Source organism: Alosa sapidissima, chromosome 8 (assembly GCF_018492685.1).
Source record: "Alosa sapidissima isolate fAloSap1 chromosome 8, fAloSap1.pri, whole genome shotgun sequence".
Taxonomy (NCBI): domain Eukaryota; kingdom Metazoa; phylum Chordata; class Actinopteri; order Clupeiformes; family Clupeidae; genus Alosa; species Alosa sapidissima.
This window is the reverse complement of record NC_055964.1, coordinates 30,737,376-30,758,681: the sequence shown is the minus strand read 5'-3', so window position 1 is coordinate 30,758,681 and position 21,306 is coordinate 30,737,376. Positions and strand designations below refer to the sequence as shown.

The 21,306-nt window shown below is 46.9% G+C and overlaps 3 protein-coding genes across 4 annotated transcripts in view; 1 reads left to right on the top strand and 2 right to left on the bottom strand.

Annotated features, from left to right (window-relative positions):
• LOC121714956 (tripartite motif-containing protein 16-like) overlaps positions 1-21,306 on the top strand; it is a 964,796-nt gene that overhangs the window by 339,777 nt on the left and 603,713 nt on the right. The gene's annotated exons all lie outside the window — the stretch shown is intronic.
• On the bottom strand, positions 123-16,230 carry rab35b (RAB35, member RAS oncogene family b). The gene is made up of 4 exons (XM_042100257.1): positions 15,835-16,230; positions 4,615-4,665; positions 4,283-4,406; positions 123-282 (listed from the first exon to the last, which is right to left on the bottom strand). Exons 1-4 carry the CDS (start codon positions 15,884-15,886, stop codon positions 138-140), a joined length of 372 nt encoding a protein of 123 aa, XP_041956191.1. The 5' UTR covers positions 15,887-16,230; the 3' UTR covers positions 123-137.
• The window catches only part of gcn1 (GCN1 activator of EIF2AK4), a 53,912-nt gene continuing 49,286 nt past the window's right edge, over positions 16,681-21,306 (bottom strand). Inside the window, 5 exon segments of the mRNA XM_042100145.1 lie at positions 16,681-17,610; positions 17,966-18,187; positions 18,704-18,814; positions 19,302-19,450; positions 20,603-20,699. Of these exon segments, the coding sequence (XP_041956079.1) occupies positions 17,485-17,610; positions 17,966-18,187; positions 18,704-18,814; positions 19,302-19,450; positions 20,603-20,699 (705 nt within the window). The 3' untranslated portion in view covers positions 16,681-17,484.

Sequence of the window (21,306 nt, the reverse complement as noted above, 5' to 3'; positions counted from 1 at the left end):
GAAACACTCAGAGGATGGCAAAGCAAGCTCGCCTAATATCCGACACACGTCATCAGAGGATGGCAAAGCAAGCTCGCCTAATATCCGACACACGTCATCACAAAGGATGGCAAAGCAAACACACCTACCGACACACGTCATGGCAAAGCAAGCTCACCTAATATCCGGCACACGTCATCACAGTTCTGGTTGATTTCGTGCAGCCATCGCTTGACGTTGACGAAGGACTCTGCGCTTGAGACGTCGTACACCACTATGACCCCGTGGGTCCCTCTGTAGTACCTGGGAGTGCGGGACAACAGAGTTAGAGGAGCAGTCACATCATGCAATAATAATAATTATAATAATAATAATAATAATAATAATAATAATAATAATAATACATTTTATTTGTCACACACTTTACATTTGCAAGAAACATCAAAGGATATCAAAAAGATATACTAAAAAGGCAGCAGCCATCAAGGTTTATATCAGCATCTAGGAAGGTTAATTAAAAAAAATCAGATATCAAATGCTCTGATGAAATGAAAAGTTTTTAGTCCCTTTTAAAGGTGCTCTAAGCGATGCTGGGTAACGTCACTTCTGTTGACTTTCAAACAAAACAGAGAGCTAGCTCACTACTTCCTCCCCCTCCCTCCCATGCTGCTCCCGTGCAATTGAAACTCTCCTAAACGCGCATCTCGTCTGTGATTTGCTGGAGCAGTTTGTTATGTTTTTATGGGCTAGGGTTGCCCAGGTTGTTTTTGTTGCAGTTTTTGGAGCCTGGGCAGTCCACAGAGATCACATTTTTGTACAGTGTATTCAGGACACAGACAGCTAGCGGTTGGTAAGGTGATGTTTGCAGTAAGTGACATAAAATGTTTTAGCCTAAAAAACCTGTGGCATCGCTTAGAGCACCTTTAAAACTGTACTGTGAAGCCCTCAGAGTGTCTCACACTGACCACCAGGGGGCACACTCAGAGAGAGAGAGAGAGAGAGAGAGAGAGAGAGAGAGAGAGAGAGAGAGAGAGAGAGAGAGAGAGAGAGGAGAGAGAGAGAGAGAGAGAGAGAGTAGATTAAGACAGCATAAGAGAGGTGGTGCGACAGCGAGGTCCTAGAGACCAATGATCATGTTTCCTGTGACACATGACACACGTTTCCATCTTATCAGAACAGGAACAGTGACCATCTGTTCCGTCCACTCTCTCTCTCTGTTCCGAGGCAGCTGGGATTCCCTGCTGATGATCTCAAACTAAAGGTGATAATAATCATGATTGTAAAGGACAGTTTGTGACACACGCACACGCACACACACACAGTAAAACAATGGGACATATTCACAATAGGTAGCAGAGTTTGCTGACACCAGGGAGATTATTTTGCCTGCCAAAATTTTAAGCAACTGTTACTCTTCATCTCAAGATTACTGATGAGGAATGAAAGATCTGGGACACACACAGCACACACACACAGACACACACACTGTCCCTGCAGACAGAGGTGTAAAAATACACTCTTACCCTCTGAACTAGTCAAAACATTGGCAGCAGCAGCATCACCAGGGAGAGCTCACTCTACACCTCTCCTGACTCTCCTGTCTGTTTGGTGACGGTGACACGACACCACGCCACGTCACGCCACACCACAACACACCTCTCCAAGCCACACCCCACCACATCTCTCCACGCCACTCCACCACTCCACACCACACCTCTCCACCACTCCACATCTCTCCACACCACTCCACATCTCTCCACCACTCCACACCACACCTCTCCACCACTCCACACCACACCTCTCCACATCTCTCCACCACTTCACACACCACACCTCTCCACATCTCCCACTCCACATCTCTCCACACCTCACCTCTCCACCACTCCACACCTCTCCACCACTCCACACCTCTCCACCACTCCACATCTCTCCACACCACTCCACATCTCTCCACACCACTCCACATCTCTCCACACCACTCCACATCTCTCCACACCACTCCACATCTCTCCACACCACTCCACATCTCTCCACGCCACTCCACCACTCCACACCACACCTCTCCACCACTCCACATCTCTCCACACCACTCCACACCACACCTCTCCACATCTCTCCACCACTCCACACACCACACCTCTCCACACCACACCTCTCCACACCTCCCCACTCCACATCTCTCCACCACTCCACATCTCTCCACACCTCACCTCTCCACCACTCCACACCTCTCCACACCACACCACACCTCACCTCTCCACACCACACCTCCCCACACCACTCCACACCTCTCCACACCACACCCACACCTCTCCACCACTCCACACCTCCCCACACCACTCCACACCTCTCCACACCACACCCACACCTCTCCACCACTCCACACCTCCCCACACCACTCCACACCACACCCACACCTCTCCACCACTCCACACCTCCCCACACCACTCCACACCTCTCCACACCTCCCCACACCTCACCACTCCACTCCTCTCCTGTGTGTAGGTATGTGTGTGTGTGTGTGTGTATGTATGCGGATGTATGTGTGTGTGTATTTGTGCAACACACCATGGCGACTAAGCCACAGTGAGGGAACATATCTCTTTTCAACGGGACCGGGGATTTCCTCACCAGCTCTAGAAATGTGCAAGACGCATGCATGTACACACACAAACACAAACATAAAAACACACACAGACTTTAAGAATTTTAACCTTCTACCATTTTGGTTCCTCTTTACTGTCTCATCCACTTTCACACACTCTTTCACTCACACACACACACACACACACACACACACACACACACACACACACACACACACACACTCTTTCACTCACACACACACACACACACACAGACACACACACACTCTTTAATTGGGGCTACTGTCTTTGTGTGTTGAAGGGGAACAGCACTTCAGCTGCATGCTGCCATTCAGCTGAGTAGAGCAGCAACTCTTCTGACACCCCAAAGATAGACAGAGAGGAGAAAGGAGAGATGGGAGAGAGGGAGTGAGATCAGGGGGAGAGAATGAGAAAGAGAGAGAGAGAGAATGGAGAGAGGAGAGAGAAGGAGGGATATATATAGAGAGAGAGGAAGGAGTGAAAGACTGAATTGTGTATATAGTCATTGGAGGAGACATGATGGGAAGGGGGGAAAGAGACACAAGAGAGCGAGAGCGAGAGAGAGAGAGAGAGAGAGAGAGAGAGAGAGAGAGAGAGAGAGAGAGAGAGAGAGGGGGAGGAGAGAAAAAGGGAAAGAAAGAACCTGGTGGTCGAGGCCTTATTCAAACAAGAGAGAACACACACACACACACACACACACACACACACACACACCCACACACACACACACACAAAGAGGCCTTTGACAGGCTGCAGGGTACATGAGGCGTCCTCTCCAAGCTGCTCTGCTCAGAAGATGCTGTGAGCCTGTCACATCAACACCATAATGAGGAGGACCACCCACACACACACACACACACACACACACACACACACACACTCCGCCCCCACACTCACACACAGACCAGTCAGACCGAGACACACACACCCACACACACCGAGCAGTCTTCCCACACCCTCACTGCTAACAAACCAAATCAGCCCACCAATTCAGACACACACACACACACACACAAGCTATCCACAGCAGTACTGTACACATACATACAAAACATTTAAGTATGTGAATAGATGTACACAAACACACACTAATTATATGGACCTCAAGTCAGGCTCCGGAGTCCCGAACTTGAGAACTAATACATTGGACACAACAACAGTGCTCTGTGGTTTGTTTCTTTGCATGTCAATCACAGAGAGCTCTCTGTCATGGAAACACACCTTAAGAGTCCGAGGCCTATGTATGTATGTGTGTGTGTGTGTGTGTGTGTGTGTGTGACATTACCTCCTGGTGGCTGACAACTCGTGTGGAGGTGATGGTGAGGGAAGCATGCCTGTCCCAAGAGTGTGTGTGTGTGTGTGTGTGTGTTTGTTATGTGTGTGTGAGTGTGTTTGTTTGTTTGTGCGTGTTTATTAAGTGTGTGAGTGTTAGTTAAGCGCGTGTGTGTGTGTGAGTGTGTATGAGTGTGTGTGTGTGTGTGTGTGTGTGTGTGTGTGTGTGTTTATTAAGTGTGTGAGTGTTAGTTATGCATGTGTGTGAGTGTTAGTTATGCATGTGTGTGAGTGTAAGTGTGAGTGTGTGTGTGTGTGTGTTTGTTTGTGTGTGTTTATTAAGTGTGTGAGTGTTAGTTATGCGTGTGTGTGAGTGTGAGTGTGTGTGTGTGTCAGAGACTCACGTGGAGGTGATGGTGCGGAAGCGCTCCTGCCCGGCCGTGTCCCAGATCTGCAGCTTTACCTTCTCCCCATTGATCTCCACTGTCCGGATCTTAAAGTCCACGCCGATCGTGGTGATGTAGCTACCTGCTCACACACACACACACACACACACACACACACACACACACACAAACACAAACACACGTGATGAACAATACCTTTTTGAAATACTACATTGAGTTTGAGATCAGCCAGTTACTGTAAAGATAGATGGCCTTTGGATAGGAATCTCCCTGGAGAGAAGCGAATGAGTGTGTGTGTGTGTGTGTGTGTGTGTGTGTGTGTGTCTTACCTGAAAATGTGTTGTCTGCGAATCGCAACAGAAGGCTGCTCTTGCCCACCCCTGTAACACACAGAAGAGGACTCATCAGACACAAGAACAAGTTCAACCAGACGCCTTTGGTTCGGAGGGAAAACACCAAAGTGATCAAAAAATAAATAAACAATCTCACAATCTCTTGGCCTACTGTAATTCAACCAGTTTACTGTTCCCCAGGGCATTAAGAGAAATACACAACATGTGTGTGTTCGTGTGTGTGGTCATATCAAGCAAATGATCAAAGACATTTTCAAAAGTTTTGCTGTGGGAAAATCGTTCAGATATCGCAGCTAGTTAAAAAAAGTTAAATAAAATTTTATGGAAGACTGCAAATTTCTGGAACGACTCCATCTAATGTGTCTTGTAAGCCTGTACTCATTTCATGTTGTATGTGACCGCGAGATTCATCCAGAAGTCAGAACCCAATCCAACACACTCTCTCCTGTTTCTGCCACACACACACACACACACACACACACACACACACACACCACCTTCTATGGGCTGCCCCCTTATCAAATAGCCTGCTGAAGATGGCATGGAGGTGGCATTTTAAACTGGTGTGTGTGTGTGTGTGTGTGTGCGTGTCGTCTAGCCAGGGGGGAATTGCTGGGTGTGTGCAACATGAGAGCATCTGTCTGTTTGCCCTCCGCCAGCCAGAGCCAATCAGAAAGCAGATCTCCACGGACATGAAATCTACCCCAGCCCCCACACACACACACACACACACACATACACACATACACACACTAACATATACAGGCGCTTAAAGAGCAGTTCCACCACACCCTGACCAGTGGCTTGCATCAGCAGTGTGTGAGTGTGATGTAAAAGTGTGTGAGTGTGATGTAAAAGTGTGTGTGTGCTGTGGATGGAACAGCTCTCCTCATTGCTGTAGCTCAAAAGAAACAGCGCTGAAACACCTACGGGCGTGTGTGTGCGCGCACACACGCGCGCACACACACAGTGAGCAGCAGGTTTATCAGAGCACAATCCAGCTGGGGAATCTTTGACTCATAATGTAATGGCAGCCGTAGCCTACTGGTTAGCACTTCGGACCTGTAACCGGAGGGTTGCCGGTTCGAACCCCGACCAGTAGGAATGGCTGAAGTGCCATTGAGCAAGGCACCTAACCCCTCACTGCTCCTCGAGCGCCGCTGTTGATGCAGGCAGCTCACTGCGCCAGGATTAGTGTGTGCTTCACCTCACTGTGTGTACACTGTGTGCTGTGTGTGTTTCACTAATTCACGGATTGGGATAAATGCAGAGACCAAATTTCCCTCACGGGATCAAAAGAGTATATATACTATATATAATTCAGTCCAACCCACACAAAGGCCATAACCCAGTTGTCCAACTCTACTCATTTAGCAATGCTGGATGTGCTTGAATAAAAGACTGCAATTACTCTGAGAACAATCAGACATGGCTTTCCCAATCCAGTGTTTCCCATACATTGACTTATTTGTGGCGGCCCACCACAATATCAACATTGACCACCTCACAATGATTTTCCAGGTTGTACTAAGTTGTGCTTAAATCTGCTTAGCATCATAACTACGCTGTGCTAATTTGTTAAACTGTTGCATTCAAGTTAATTCTGCAAACCAACCACCACAAATGGAATTCAATTCTCTGGGAAACACTGCAATCACTCTACTCATCCTTCTGAAAGCCACCACTGTCACACAGGCCTACATGTAGAGGCTAAATGCATTGAAAGGGTTTGGGAAAGAAAGTCGTATTCACAAAGCCACTGCCATACCAGAGACGCTTGATAAAGCTATAGAATCTTTGGCCATACTGTATAAACACAGAGACTAAATGTACTGAATGTGCTTGTGTAAAAAACATTGTATTTATCCAGCCTCTGTCAAATGAACGCAGAGACTAAATGCATTGAATGTGTTTGAGTAAGGAACAGAACTATTTACTCTGAGAAGAAGCTTGAGGCCCCTACAATGGGGACACAGTGCTCTTTTGGGTTGTGAGGCCTACAACAGACCAGCAAAGGGGCAGAGTGTGTGTGTGTGTGTGTGTGTGTGTGTGTGTGTGTAAGAGTGTTTTTGGTGAGAGGGGTGCAGGGACTAAGTGTGTGTCTGCGTGCATGTATGTATCTGAATACGTGTGTGTGTGTGTGTGTGTTGCGAGACGCCACCTCTCCCCATTGTCTCCATAGCTTGCCCAAGGCGGGCACGAACGACTGGAGCTCACGCCACCTGCCCGCGCCTTCGGCTCTGATGCCCGACGCGAGAGCATGTGTGCCCCTCACCGGGGGGAGACTCTGGCACAGCAACACACCACACCACGGAGATCTCCTGAAAGGCTTTTTGGTCAGGCACCCCTGGGGCACCCCGGAGCTTTCTCACTCTCTCTCTGCACATGAGGGGCCTCAGGGTGGACTGAGGCGCATTGTCCACCCCTCGCTACCCCCTGGTCAGCACTACACCCCTCCCCCCCCCCCAGCGGCTGGTCCATTCTGCATGGACACCGAGGATAATAGCAGCAGCTCAGCAGTGGGTCCAGAGACTCACTGGCCCGTGTGAGGGGCTGAAACACTGAGGCCTGTCTGGGACACACAGAGGGGGAGGAAGAGATGCACTGCGCTGCGCTGCGCTGCGCTGCGCTTCTCTGGGGCCTGTTTGGGGCAATGTGCTATGCTACGATGTTCTACGCTACGATGTTCTATGCTACGATGTTCTATGCTACGATGTTCTACGCTATGATGTGCTACGCTACGATGTGCTACGATGTGCTACGCTATGCTACGCTATGATTCTCTGGGGCCGGTTTGGGGCTATGTGCTACGCTATGCTACGCTATGCTTCTCTGAGGCCTGTTTGGGGCGATGTGCTACGCTACGATGTGCTACGCTACGATGTGCTTCGCTACGATGTGCTATGCTGCGCTTCTCTGAGGCCTGTTTGGGGCGATGTGCTACGCTTCTCTGGGGCCTGTTTGGGGTGATGTGCTACCCTATGCTATGCTATGCTTTGCTTCTCTGAGGCCTTCACAGCTCTGATTTACACACTCAATACAGAGCAGTAATTACAGTCTACCATTAAACTGCCAGGCGTAATTGCCACAACAACAGTTATAAATGTGTCACTGTCACACACACACACACACACACACACACTAAATGATTCCCTCCACCCCCTCCGTCCCAGCCACCATCGGAATTCAGAAACAGCAGCACACCAACACACAGTCCGGCTTTATGTGGCCGGAATAAAACACAGAGTTGCATCAACAGATCATGTCTATCAAGATGAGACATTGTGCTGTATGTCATCCGTGGTTTGATTCCTTACATAAACACTATTTTTGTCTAGCTCGTGTTTATTGCGCTCACTGCACATCATCAGAAGCCTGCAGACCTTCTCTGACTGACTGACTACTGTTAAACGTTAGGCTACATTATCGCATAGGTGACAGGTGTACATTTGCAGTGCATGAATTGATGGATGATTGATCGATCAATCGACCGATCAATCAATCAATCAATTAAACTGATTTGATCTGTCATGCATGTGGTCTAATGTCAGCAGCTATGGACCCTTTCAAGAGAGTTCCATTATCAGCATCATAGTTGGCCCCACAAGGCTTCCTTTTTAACATTCCATATGTTATCTTAATGCAGAGGAAGTAGATTGGGGCCCAAATAGAACGTTCAAGCATTGTTTTTGTTTTTATTGTTGAAAGGGTCTATATGCTAAGGGCCAACACTCTCCAGTGGTCTTTCTGCACAGCCTCAAAGATAGCCACTGCGGAGTCCAGATAGGGCCATAGTAACTCACCGTGGCACTTCCCTCCACCATGTTGCCCCAGAACCACATTAACCCAGCAGCACCGTAACACTACAGGCACTAAGAGGCTCATTAACCCAGCAGCACACTGCAGGCACAGAGAGGCTCATTAACCCAGCAGCACACTGCAGGCACAGAGAGGCTCATTAACCCAGCAGCACTGGAACACTGCAGGCACAGAGAGGGTCATTAACCCAGCAGCACTGGTGCACTGCAGACAGACAGAGAGAGGCACATTAACCCAGCAGCACTGGGACACTGCAGGCAGAGAGAGGCTCATTAACCCAGCAGCACTGGGACACTGCAGGCAGAGAGAGGCTCATTAACCCAGCAGGACTGGGACTCTGCAGGCAGAGACAACAACGGTCACATGGGCCACTGGACACTGGGGTTCAGGGTTCAGCACTCATAACCTGGACAGGGATTTATGAGAGAAGACATGGGCTAAATTGCCTCATGGGCAAGTACTCACGAGGGTTATAGTCACAGGAGCAATACTCACTCAGGGCAATACTGACAAGGGCAAATACTCACAGGGCGAAAATAATCAGAGGGGCAAGCAATACTGACAGGGGCATTTGTCATGGGGGTAATACTCTCAGAGGTAACACCATCACCTCGGCTTTGCCCGTGCAACCTTCGTATCCACTGTTGGTGTAGGCTATACTGTTTCTTTTTGAGAGGTCAGAGGTGATGTTAAGCCTGCAACTGCATGGCTCAGCATGACTAGTGCGATGCATGACTCAGTAACAGGAGAACTAAAGGGAGCTTAGAAGGACAGTTCACTACAAGGACAATGAGGCTCTTAACAGACATTCCACCCGGTTACTGAAAACACACTTGAAGTAGTTGGCCAACACATTTAACCGAAAGCGAGGCTGTGCACTAAACAAACACTGATAGGGGAACACGAGAGAGAGAGAGAGAGAGAGAGAGAGAGAGAGAGAGAGAGAGAGAGAGAGAGAGGCCTAACAGTGCAATAGTAGTGAACAATACAGAACTACACTAAACCGTAATGAGGGGCACTAAAGCAATAACGAACATGGAAAAAGACAGTGACACACACAGTCTCATTGGTACACTATGAGATGTACTGGGTGAAGACAGTGACATACATATCTCATAGTGTACCAATGAGACTAAGTATAAGTATACTCTTTTGATCCTGTGAGGGAAATTTGGTCTCTGCATTTATCCCAATCTGTGAATTAGTGAAACACACTCAGCACACAGTGAACACAGTGAGGTGAAGCACACACTAATCCCGACGCAGTGAGCTGCCTGCTGCCTGCTAGACTACAGTACAGTACGAGGTGTACTAGGTGAAGACAGTGACATGCATAGTCTCATTGGTACACTATGAGGTGTACTGGGTGAAGACAGCGACATGCATAGTCTCATCGGTACACTATGAGGTGTACTGGGTGAAGACAGCGACATGCATAGTCTACACCTAGGGTAACACCGTTACTTAAGAAAGCTTCTCTCAACCCTGCTCAAGTCGAGAACTACCGCCCTGTCTCACTACTGCCTTTCCTATCCAAACGCATTGAACGAGCAGTCTCCAAACAGGTCTCTGACTTCCTTTCACAGAACAACCTTCTGGATCCAAATCAGTCTGGGTTCAAAAGCGGCCACTCTACCGAAACGGCTCTGCTGTCTGTAACAGAAGCCTTAAAAGAAGCCAGGGCAACCGCTCGGTCATCAGTACTCATTCTGCTTGACTTATCGGCTGCCTTTGACACGGTTAATCACCGTATCCTTCTCTCTATACTCGCTGACATGGGAATCTCCGGTTCTGCTCTCTCCTGGTTTGAATCCTACCTCACAGGACGCTCGTTTAACGTATCATGGCTTGGTCAGCTATCCGCACCTCACCATCTCACCACAGGGGTCCCCCAGGGCTCAGTGCTGGGCCCCCTCCTCTTTGCTATCTACACCACCTCCTTGGGACAGATTATCCGTTCGCACGGCTTCTCATACCACTGCTATGCAGATGACACACAGCTCTATCTGTCCTTTCCACCTGACGACCCCCTGGTTTCAGCACGGATCTCGGATTGCCTTTCAGACATAGCTACATGGATGAAGGCACACCACCTCCAGCTGAACCTCTCAAAGACTGAACTGCTGGTCATCCCAGCTAAACCTACCATACACCACGACATCAACATCAAATTTGACTCCCTGTCTGTTTTACCGACCAGGACTGCAAGAAATCTAGGAGTTGTTCTTGACAACCAACTAAACTTCTCAGATCATGTTGCCTCAGTCGCCCGGTCATGCCGTTTCGCACTCTACAACATACGGAAAATCAGGACTTACTTGACTCAAGATGCTACCCAACTTCTGGTTCAGGCAATAGTCATCTCACGACTCGACTACTGCAATGCCCTCCTGACAGGTCTCCCAGCCTGCGCAGTGAAACCACTTCAGATGATCCAGAACGCGGCGGCGCGCCTGGTCTACAACCAACCCAAAAGGGCACATGTTACCCCGCTGCTCATCCAGCTACACTGGCTACCTATGGCGGCCCGCATCAAATTCAAGTCTCTAACGCTTGCCTACAAAGTAGTCTCCGGTTCTGCTCCCACCTACTTGAATGCCCTCTTACAGACTTACACTACCTCCAGACCGCTGCGCTCCTCTGACGAACGACGTCTAGCTCTACCACCGGTACGCTCAAGCCAATCCAAACTTTTCTCATCTGTTGTTCCTCGTTGGTGGAACACACTGCCAGTTCCTACAAGGGCAGGGACATCCTTTTCCACTTTCAAAAAACTCCTGAAGACCCAGCTCTTTAGAGAACATCTACTCTCATAGCAACACTTACAACAAGTCTTACTGATCCTAGCACTCACCAGCCGTTTTAAACTGACAAGTAACTGTTAAAAACAGCACTCACCGACGCACTTATTCTTACTGTACTCTAATGTTTTTTAAACTGTCCTAAAATTGTGAGAATTGTTCTAAAACTTACTGTTTACCATGTTGTTAGTCGCTTTGGTTAAAAAGCGTCAGCCAAATGTAATGTAATGTAATGTAATGTAATGTAAAGACAGCGACATGCATAGTCTCATCAGTACACTATGAGGTGTACTGGGTGAAGACAGCGACATGCATAGTCTCATCGGTACACTATGAGGTGTACTGGGTGAAGACAGCGACATGCATAGTCTCATCAGTACACTATGAGGTGTACTGGGTGAAGACAGCGACATGCATAGTCTCATCGGTACACTATGAGGTGTACTGGGTGAAGACAGCGACATGCATAGTCTCATCGGTACACTATGAGGTGTACTGGGTGAAGACAGCGACATGCTTCACCCAGTACACCTCATCGGTACACTATGAGGTGTACTGGGTGAAGACAGCGACATGCATAGTCTCATCGGTACACTATGAGGTGTACTGGGTGAAGACAGCGACATGCATAGTCTAATTGGTACACTATGAGGTCAAGTCAAGTCAAGTCAAGTTTATTTATATAGCACATTTCATACACAGAGGTCATTCAATGTGCTTTACATAAACAAAACCAAACGATAATAACAAATAAAAGCATAGAAGGGCAATATAGTCAAATAATAGTTAAAAGGTAAAGATCATAATAAAAAGAAAACATAAAACACAAGGTAAAATCATTTAAAAATAAAGAATAATTAGTAAGCAAAAACAAAGGCAAAAGTAGTAAAAAAAAGTAATAAAAGACAAAGTAGAATAATTATCGAGGCAGATTCAGAATTTGTAACTCGGCACAGTTAGCAGAAAGCGTCTGAGAACAGTTTGGTCTTAAGTCTAGATTTAAAACTGGCTACAGTTGGGGCCTTTTTAATGTCATCCGAAAGTTGGTTCCACAGCTGAGCCGCATAGCAGCTAAAAGCTGCTTCACCATGTTTAGTTCTAACTGTAGGTTTTACTAGCAGGTTTTTCACCTGGGACCTGAGAGGACGAGAAGGTGTGTACTGCTGAAGCATGTCTGACAAGTATTTAGGTCCTGCTCCATTTACTGATTTATAAACAAGCAATAGTGCTTTAAAGTCAATTCTGTGACTTACTGGAAGCCAGTGCAAGGACTTAAGAGACTTAAGAGGTGTACTGGGTGAAGACAGCGACATGCATAGTCTAATTGGTACACTATGAGGTGTACTGGGTGAAGACAGCGACATACATAGTCTCATTGGTACACTATGAGGTGTACTAGGTGAAGACAGCGACATGCATAGTCTCATTGGTACACTATGAGGTGTACTGGGTGCCGTGCTGCATCTGCAGCCTGTTCTGTGGAAACAGAACTGTGACTGAGGTCAGAGCAGCACCTGAGCTGCTTGGGCAAGCAGAAAGGACTAAACACTTCTGCTGTGCGTTGGTTCCGCAGTTGGCAGGTTTCTTAGAGACCCACCGCGGCCATTTAGTTTAACCCTATAATCTAATTCCAGTTCCTCAGTGATGCACATTCATAGGCTGTTTTCAGGCGAAGTAATAGCTAGTATCTTTGCATACGACACATGATGACACAAGAGTTAATTGACTGTGATTTGACCTCTACTTTGTGATGTCAGAAAAACAGGCTTGAGTTGATACACTGACAGTTAAAACCAGAAATCCTCACGAATGATCTTTACAGAGAGTTTTGCTCATAATACGTCTTGTACCACATAAAAAAATCCAAATGAGCATGTCAAAAAAAAAGGGTTAAAAACTTGATTTTTGCCGCACTGGGTCTTTAAAGGTGATGAGGAGAGGGGCTTTCACAGTCCTCTCACCCTGCTATCCAGCCTTTCATTAACCCTCCGGCAGAAAAGTTAAGAACATTCTAACAATATATTCCATTCCGCAACAATTCAAGGTTCTAATGCTGAATGGGTTGAATTTCAGAATTTAACCCCTCACTAGAGAGGGTTAAAGCGGAGCTAGTAATAAAGGATCTTTGCCCTCACCTGCCAAAGAGGCCACACCCAAAGTTCTTATCTAATTCCAAAACCCCATCAAATCGGCAGTCTCTGCTGGTGTTTTGTTACAAACAAGGAAATCTAACTTCATCTAGAGTAATATTATGGCAACCCTTATGCACAATCTCATTTAACAGATACATAACATAGATAATAGATGAGAATAGAAGGTTTGAAGATGTTTGTGCCTGTAAATTGGAGTCAACACGTGGATACATCTTTCCACACTCCTGGATAGGCTGTCTGTGCAAATCTGGAACTGAATAGGCTACACATGGCAATAGGGTTTAAGGTTCCACAACAATAACTGGCCTAACGTTACTCTAATATAAGGAAACGCCAGAACCCAGTAGACAACAGAATGACTCTCAGCGTCAGCCATTAACCAGCATGGCCCCAGTAAGGAGGCATATCATACAACCTTGACAACCTCCAGATGCATGGTTTCCAGAGTCTTACTATTTGTGGTTTAGACTCTTCACTTTAGTCTTCTATTAAATATGACCAGCTGGACTGATAGGACTTGTGTTACCTTTGTGTGCGCACTGTGAATCCAACTCAAGACTGCAGCGCCTCTGACAGAAACACAGAGATTTGGCTGCTAGCGGCAGAGTGCTGAGTGTACTGTACGCATTTGCTCCATCTGTTGATGAGCTACATCTTCAGTTGTGCAGACAGGATGGTGAACCTGCTGTCACCTCCGCTTTCTCCGATCACAGCAAGCAATGAGTAACTCTGAGATGACACCACTAGCTTTGAACTCCCTCCCTGGCATCACAGTTTGACCACAACAAAAGAGGCTCCACAAGAAGTGTCACCTACACTCAGTGTTTTTCAACCACTGTGCCGGGGCACACTAGTGTGCCGTGAGAGATCATCAGGTGTGCCGCAGAAAATTACCCAAATGTCACTCACTGGTCCAGAAAAGCAACTGTTGCATCAAAGAATTTATAACCACATGCTCTCATTGATTGTATGATTGCACTATTTGTGGTATGCAGGCATTGTACAACGGGGGCCCCATATCCAGTATTCACAGAATCATCACATATCCAGTTCATAACAACAATAAAATTAGATATAGTCACCTACAAATGAAACAGAGGGCGCTTGTTTTATTGAGAAGGTCTTGCATAGAAGCCATAATAAGGCCATATCTGTGTATTATTTGAAATTTTAGGCTATGGTATGTTTATTTTTTCTTCACACAGGATGTTAGTGTGCCGTGGGACATTTTAAGTGTCAAAAGTGTGCCGTGGCACAAAAAAGGTTGAAAAACACTGACCTACAGTACAAGGCATGCAAACATTCATCTTTCTGCTGTAGGCCCGAGTTACTGGACAGCACTTTTTTATGCAATGTGGAATGGCAAACACTTGTGGTGTTTTGGAAGAGAGAGAAAAAACCCCCCATAAAACGTACATACACCACACACACAAACTCCCTGTGCCTCAGGCATAATACCACACTGCCAAAGTCCCATGTGGCGACGTCTCATCAAAATCCACAAAGCAAGAAAAGAGCTTCTGTGAACCAGAACCACCTGTATATTGTATATTATAAATTGTAGCTACTTCATTTCACAACACACAGCTGCCTCGCTGCCAGAAAAGCAAGAAGACTGTTTTTAACACAGAATGACATCACAAAAAATCAGACAGCTGCTAAATGAATCCATAACCACAGCTAGACATTTATAAACAGTTCAAAGTCCAACGACAAATAGTCGTGAACACCCTCAGATCGCCTGAAGAACAGTCTTATGATGATGTTAACCCGCGTATTAGAGACCTATTTGGGACGACTAAAGGCCAATGTTAAAGTTCAAAGTCCACACTAAGTTTTATAGGCAAATGTTTAGCCAAATAAGACATATCAACACAGTAGCCTAATCTAAGTTTATTTAATTAATAAGCGATATATTTTCACATAAATCAATAGATCAGAATATGTTGCAGATGGATAACGTGAGATCAATTACTTAGTTCACAGATAGCCGGATTTTCAAGCAAACATAATATGCAGAGTTCATATCCGGCCTGGTTAGTTGACTTGACATATATCCGTCCTAGCATTACCAAACTGCAGCCTCGTCTTTCATCCAACATGCAGGAAACAACAACCCAACAAGAGACGTTCTCCTACAGGAATAGTCCTACTCCACGTGTAACTAATCAAAGACGAATAATTGACAGTATGCAAAAGATAATGATGTCTCAGCACTCAGCATTTAAGGTCTCTACCACAATAGCGCAATACACCACTGAGCGACTTCGAGGACAACCATGGGTTGCAAGAAAACCCGTCACAAGTCACATTCACACACTAAAACTCGGGTGAAACCGAAGATATCCCACCCGTTGGGTAGCCAGTAAACAGAGAAGGCGAATAGGCCCGTCTCCCGTCGCACATCCCCGGCATTTGCTTACCGCTGTCCCCGATGATGAGCAGCTTAAAGAGGTAATCGTAGTCGCGGGCCATGCCGGTAGTTGGTGGGTCACCCCTGCCTTGTTAGCTCCGCGCCTCTCCTCTGCTCTCTCCGAACCGAACCCTGGGTCCGGACCGAACCAGGAACGAGCCCAGATGCGACGATATTATAACTGGCGATCAAGTGCACGTTTTCCAAAAAGCAAAGGTCTTTTTCGTTGGGGCTTGGCGGCGTCAGCACTCCACTCAGTCGGTAGCAAAGAGCCGGAAACTCCGCTTCCGTCTCGAGTACGAACTGCGCCCAACCCCACTGCGCAGACGCTGACACGCGTTTGAATTTGTGTCACACTCCCGCGGCCGGCAAACCGCAGGCAGGCACGGAGAGGGCATCTGTACCGGAGCTTGCACGCTAGTGAAACGACAGCTCAAGGTTCAAGACACAGGAAATGTCACCCTGTCACGCGCTGGTGCTGCCAGGTCAGCGTGGTTGAGTTTTTTTCACCGTTTCCACAGCATTCAATCGATGCAAGCACGAAGGCCTAATGCTACAGAATAAACTAATATGTGAAGGCCAATTTGTTTGATAAACCAGACTTGTTCAAACATGTTCAAAGTAGCCGACTGACATTAATAGCATTTTATTGACTTAATGTTAAGATTATAACTTACAGAATTTCCTCTACAATTATTTATTTTCTTAAACTTTTTTCTTCAGAAATTAGGGCAATGTGGCTTTAGATAGCAGCCCCGGTCTAGGTAGATGTAATGTCAATCTCTTAAGCCCCCCTGCGATTGTAATGTATTGTGTACTCTAATTGCAAATCAATCAATCAATCAATCACTCAATCCATAAGGCAAGTTTTTTATTAAGGGGTTTTTCCCACTCTTCTTCTGCAGGTAAGGGATACATTACTGTATACGGATTTGTCAGTCACCTCAGAATCTCAGATAATGTCCCGTTATCCCTCACCCCCCTCCCCTCCTCTTACCCTCCAAAAACACAAACTCACTCTCGAAAATAAAACAGCAAGAGGAAAAAAAAAAAGCAAACAGGTGGTGCACGATGGACACATTTCATCGAATCCATGTTCTCTTCTTCAGACTTGCTCTGAACCCTTTTAGAATGGATTTAAATGGACCTTTATTAGTCTTGGCACAATTTCTTTCTTTATTTAATTGCCTTTTTGTGTGTTCACGAAGCACCGGTGGAGCTGGCTGTACAACAAATTAGAAGCATTCAAGGAAACTATCGCCGGCGTTGACAAAGAAAAACATGAGAATCAGATGGAGGAGAGAACTGAAGGCAGATTCACATTCTGACATTCTGTTCAATTCTGTGTCAGTTCTTGAATGACACAAACACTTTGGTGGTTGGAGGCCAAAAGGGGGTGGAGAGAGAGAGAGAGAGAGAGTGTGTGTGTGTGTGTGTGTGTGTGTGTGTGTTTACAGTAAGTCTCCTCTGAACCGTGTGGTCAACTTCCATCACATGGAGACTGATAACGGGATGGAGGGGATGTGTGTGTGTGTTGGGTGTTGGGGGGTAGGAGAGCAGTGATGAGCAGGCCAGGCCTGAACTAAAGCGGGCGGGACTACGGCTCCTTGGGGCGGTTCAATTGGGTCAGAAGGGTCCATGGAGCAACGTGATTGGGCGATCACGTGAGGATGGTGTCGTCAATCTCCTCGTTGGATTCTGGCTGAACGGAGATCTTCTTCAGGGAGCGGCGGTGACAGTCCGACAGCAGGTCATTGCTGGCAGAGTCCAGGATTGCACTCATGCTCTGGAAACGCAACAAAACACACACACACACTCAATATTAGAGAATTGATTGAGATATTGTGCAACTGGAGGTACTTTGCATGTGACCGCAATTTAACACTCTTTGTCTCGTGAGAGTGGAAGTGTCTGTGTGTATGCACACTTGCATACTGCACTAAGTGATCTAGGATGTGTATGTGGATCTGTGTGAGAGAGAAAGAGAGAGACTCATGAGGTACTCTCTCTGCAGTAGCAAGTATGTGTGTCTGTGTGCATGCATATATGTATGTGTATGTATGTATGCATATATATGTAAGTGTGTGTGTGTGAGTGTGAGTGTGAGTGTGAGTGAGAGAGAGAGAGAGAGAGACACTCACCTGCATCAGCTCCTCTCCCTGCCGTAGCCGGAGCAGGCTGACGAGTGTGTGTTCGCTCTGCGCGCGGACTGTGGTGTTCTTGTCCTTCGTGTTGTCCAGCAGCGCCTTGAGCAGCGGCTTCAGCTGCCCCGACGCCAGGGGCGGAGTCTCGGCTTCTTTCCACACCCACCAGAGCACGCGCTCGGCAACCAGCCGGATGTCACTGGACTGGTTCTGCAGAGACTGGGGGAGGTTCCACACACGCACACGTTTACTCACATTAGGAAAACGACATCACCAAACACAACATCACACCAGTTTTGCGTCTAACGAGAACTGGATACAGCCACCCAAACACAATAGGACTGGACTATTCTTTTTGGGTAATGACAATGGAATGGACTATTCCTGTTGGGTTGTGACAATATACTGGACTATTCCTGTCGTGAGAATGGACTGGACTATTCCTGTTGGGTCATGACACTGGACTGGACTATTCCTGGTGGGTCGTGACAATGGCTTGTGGGTTTCCGTTCTGTCTGTAGCAATGTTCTGTGTGGTTCTGTCTGTAGTAATGTTCTGTGTGTGGTTCTGCCTGTAGTGATGTTCTGTGTGTGGTTCTGTTCTGTGTGTGGTTCTGTTTGTAGTGATGTTCTGTCTGGAGTGATGTTCGGTCTGTGTGGTTCTCTCTGCATGTCTATAGGTGATGGTCCTGTATGTGCAGGAATGGGTGTTGACTTGATAAACTGTGTGTGTTACCTTGGTGAACTGCGTAGTGATGCGGGGTGAAACTCCTTCTCCTCCATCTGTTCTGAGCTGGTGTCTCATCAGGAAGCCCATAGCCCTGATGCCACTGCATGCGATGGGAATCTACACACACACACACACACACACACACACACACAGATATCATCATAAGGGAGGGAGGGAGGGAGATGAAGTGATGCACAAAGAGTAAGAGGAAAAGAAGAGAGAGAGGGAAGTCCACACAGAAACAGGGAGAGGTAGAGGATGAACGACAGAAGACAGATAAAGCAAGACAATGAACAGAGAAATGGAGAGATGAGAGAATGACACAGAGCTCAGAGGAAAGGACAAATTAAACAACAAAACCTCTAGAAACTCTAGGTGCTTCCCCAACTGAATCGGTTTCCTGTGTGTGTGCATGTTAGTGTGTGTGTGTGTGCACTCATTCTGTCTGTGGTGGCGTTTACCAGTACCATGTCCAATAAGGTGCTCTTGTGTGTGTGTGTGTGTGCGCGAGCTCACACTCACTCTGCAGTGGTGTAGACTGGCACACTGTCCAGTAAGGTGCTGTTGTATTCATTAGTGCCTGTGTGTGTGTGTGTATACTCACTCTGTCTGCAGTGGCGTTGACCAGCACCATGTCCAGTAAGGTGTTCTTGTACTCCTCTGCACACAGCTGCTCGGGGGCCGACTTGACTGCGATGGCCAGAGCCAGACTGCGTCCGTGCCGCACCATCCAGTCCACACCTGAGATGTCCGCTACAGAGAGAGAGAGAGAGAGAGAGAGAGAGAGAGAGAGAGAGAGAGAGAGAGAGAGAGAGAGAGAGAGAGAGAGAGAGAGAGAGAGAGAGAGAGAGAGTATTGTAACTTGAACAGTCATGCCAATAAAGCACAATGAATTAAATTGAGAGAGGGAGGGAGGGAAATAGTGTGTGTGTGTGTGTGTGTGTGTGTGTGTCCAAACCCAGCCAGCGTCCGACAGACTTGCGTCCGAACCCGAGAGGCATTTCCATTTTTATGTCCGAACCTGACCCGAGCCTAATGCAGACGATGCCTCAGTTAATCTCATACTGGTGATTAAATGTTCACATTTGTGGACTGCCCGTCTTTAGCCTATTAAACAACTGTCAAAATGGAATTCTTAATCGTCTACAGAATCAGTTGAACGAGCACACATGCAGGAGGTCGCACACAGCGCACATTAACACAAGAGGCCCAAGCGTAGCCTATTCAAATATAATTCTAGTCTCACGATTGACCAAAAGTCTTGAAATGAACTGCAACAGTCATTGAAACTGCACTCCTTCTGTCAATGATCCATATTCAGCATCAACGTTAATTGGGGCAACTCAAGGAAATCCTCTCCTCCAATTGAACGAGACGGGCTTATACCGGTAGCCTGTCTTTACCAAAGTATGCAATGCAAACAGGCCTACCTCCACATAGTAGGCCTACAGTAGACATCCCTTCGTTTTCTTTGGTCTTAAAATCTCACAACCTTTTTTTGAACATCACCCAAGATAGCCTGTCTTACCGCCTGAAATGCACATGCGTCGTCACAGCTACATAAACACATCTTGCACACAGGAAGAAGGCTGCTAGGTCCTTTTTTTAAATGTTATTTTATTCTCAAAACAAACTTTTGCATCATGTGAAGCAGGTTACCCAACATAATAAGCTATTTAAATGCAAAACGTCCAATGCATATCGCCCCCGTGTGTCCGAAGCTGAGCCAAAACCTGAGTATAATTTCTAAATTTCTAAAACTGGATGTGAAGTCAATATATACACAATGCTGATCTGCAGCACTGTTATGGTTGTAAGGTGTGATGTGTGTGTCTGTAGTGTTAAGTGTGTGTGTGTGTGTGTGTGTGTGTGTGTGTGTGCGTGCGTGCGTGTGTTTGTCCTCACCCAGCACATGCTGCAGCAGTATACTTTTCAGCTCCTCTTCAGGCAGGAAGGCACACAGCTCTCCCACGCAACCTGCAGACGACATACGAGTGGCATCCTACACACACACACACACACACACACACACACAGGGAGACATGTTAATGCAAACGTACATTTACACAAGTAACCACACACAATGCTGCACCAGTGGCCTCACTCTCGCTCACACACACACACACACACACACACAGAAGTGAGACTGAATAAAGCCACATCCTGTTGATAAGGCTCGGGTGTTAAACCTGAGGAGCTCCCTGAAGAAGCCCACAGCACTCAGACGAAGAGCAAGACCACCTTCTCACCCCACCCCAGCACTCAGCCTGCACACCAACACATCAGCTGACCTCACTAGTCACCAATCAACATCCACATTTTATATCAGCAGACCTCACTAGTCACCAATCAACATCCACATTTTATATCAGCTGACCTCACATCCACATTTTACATCAGCTGACCTCACTAGTCATCAATCAACATCCACATTTTACATCAGCTGACCTCACTAGTCACCAATCAAGATCCACATTTTACATCAGCTGACCTCACTAGTCACCAATCAACATCCACATTTTATATCAGCTGACCTCACATCCACATTTTACATCAGCTGACCTCACTAGTCACCAATCAACATCCACATTTTACATCAGCTGACCTCA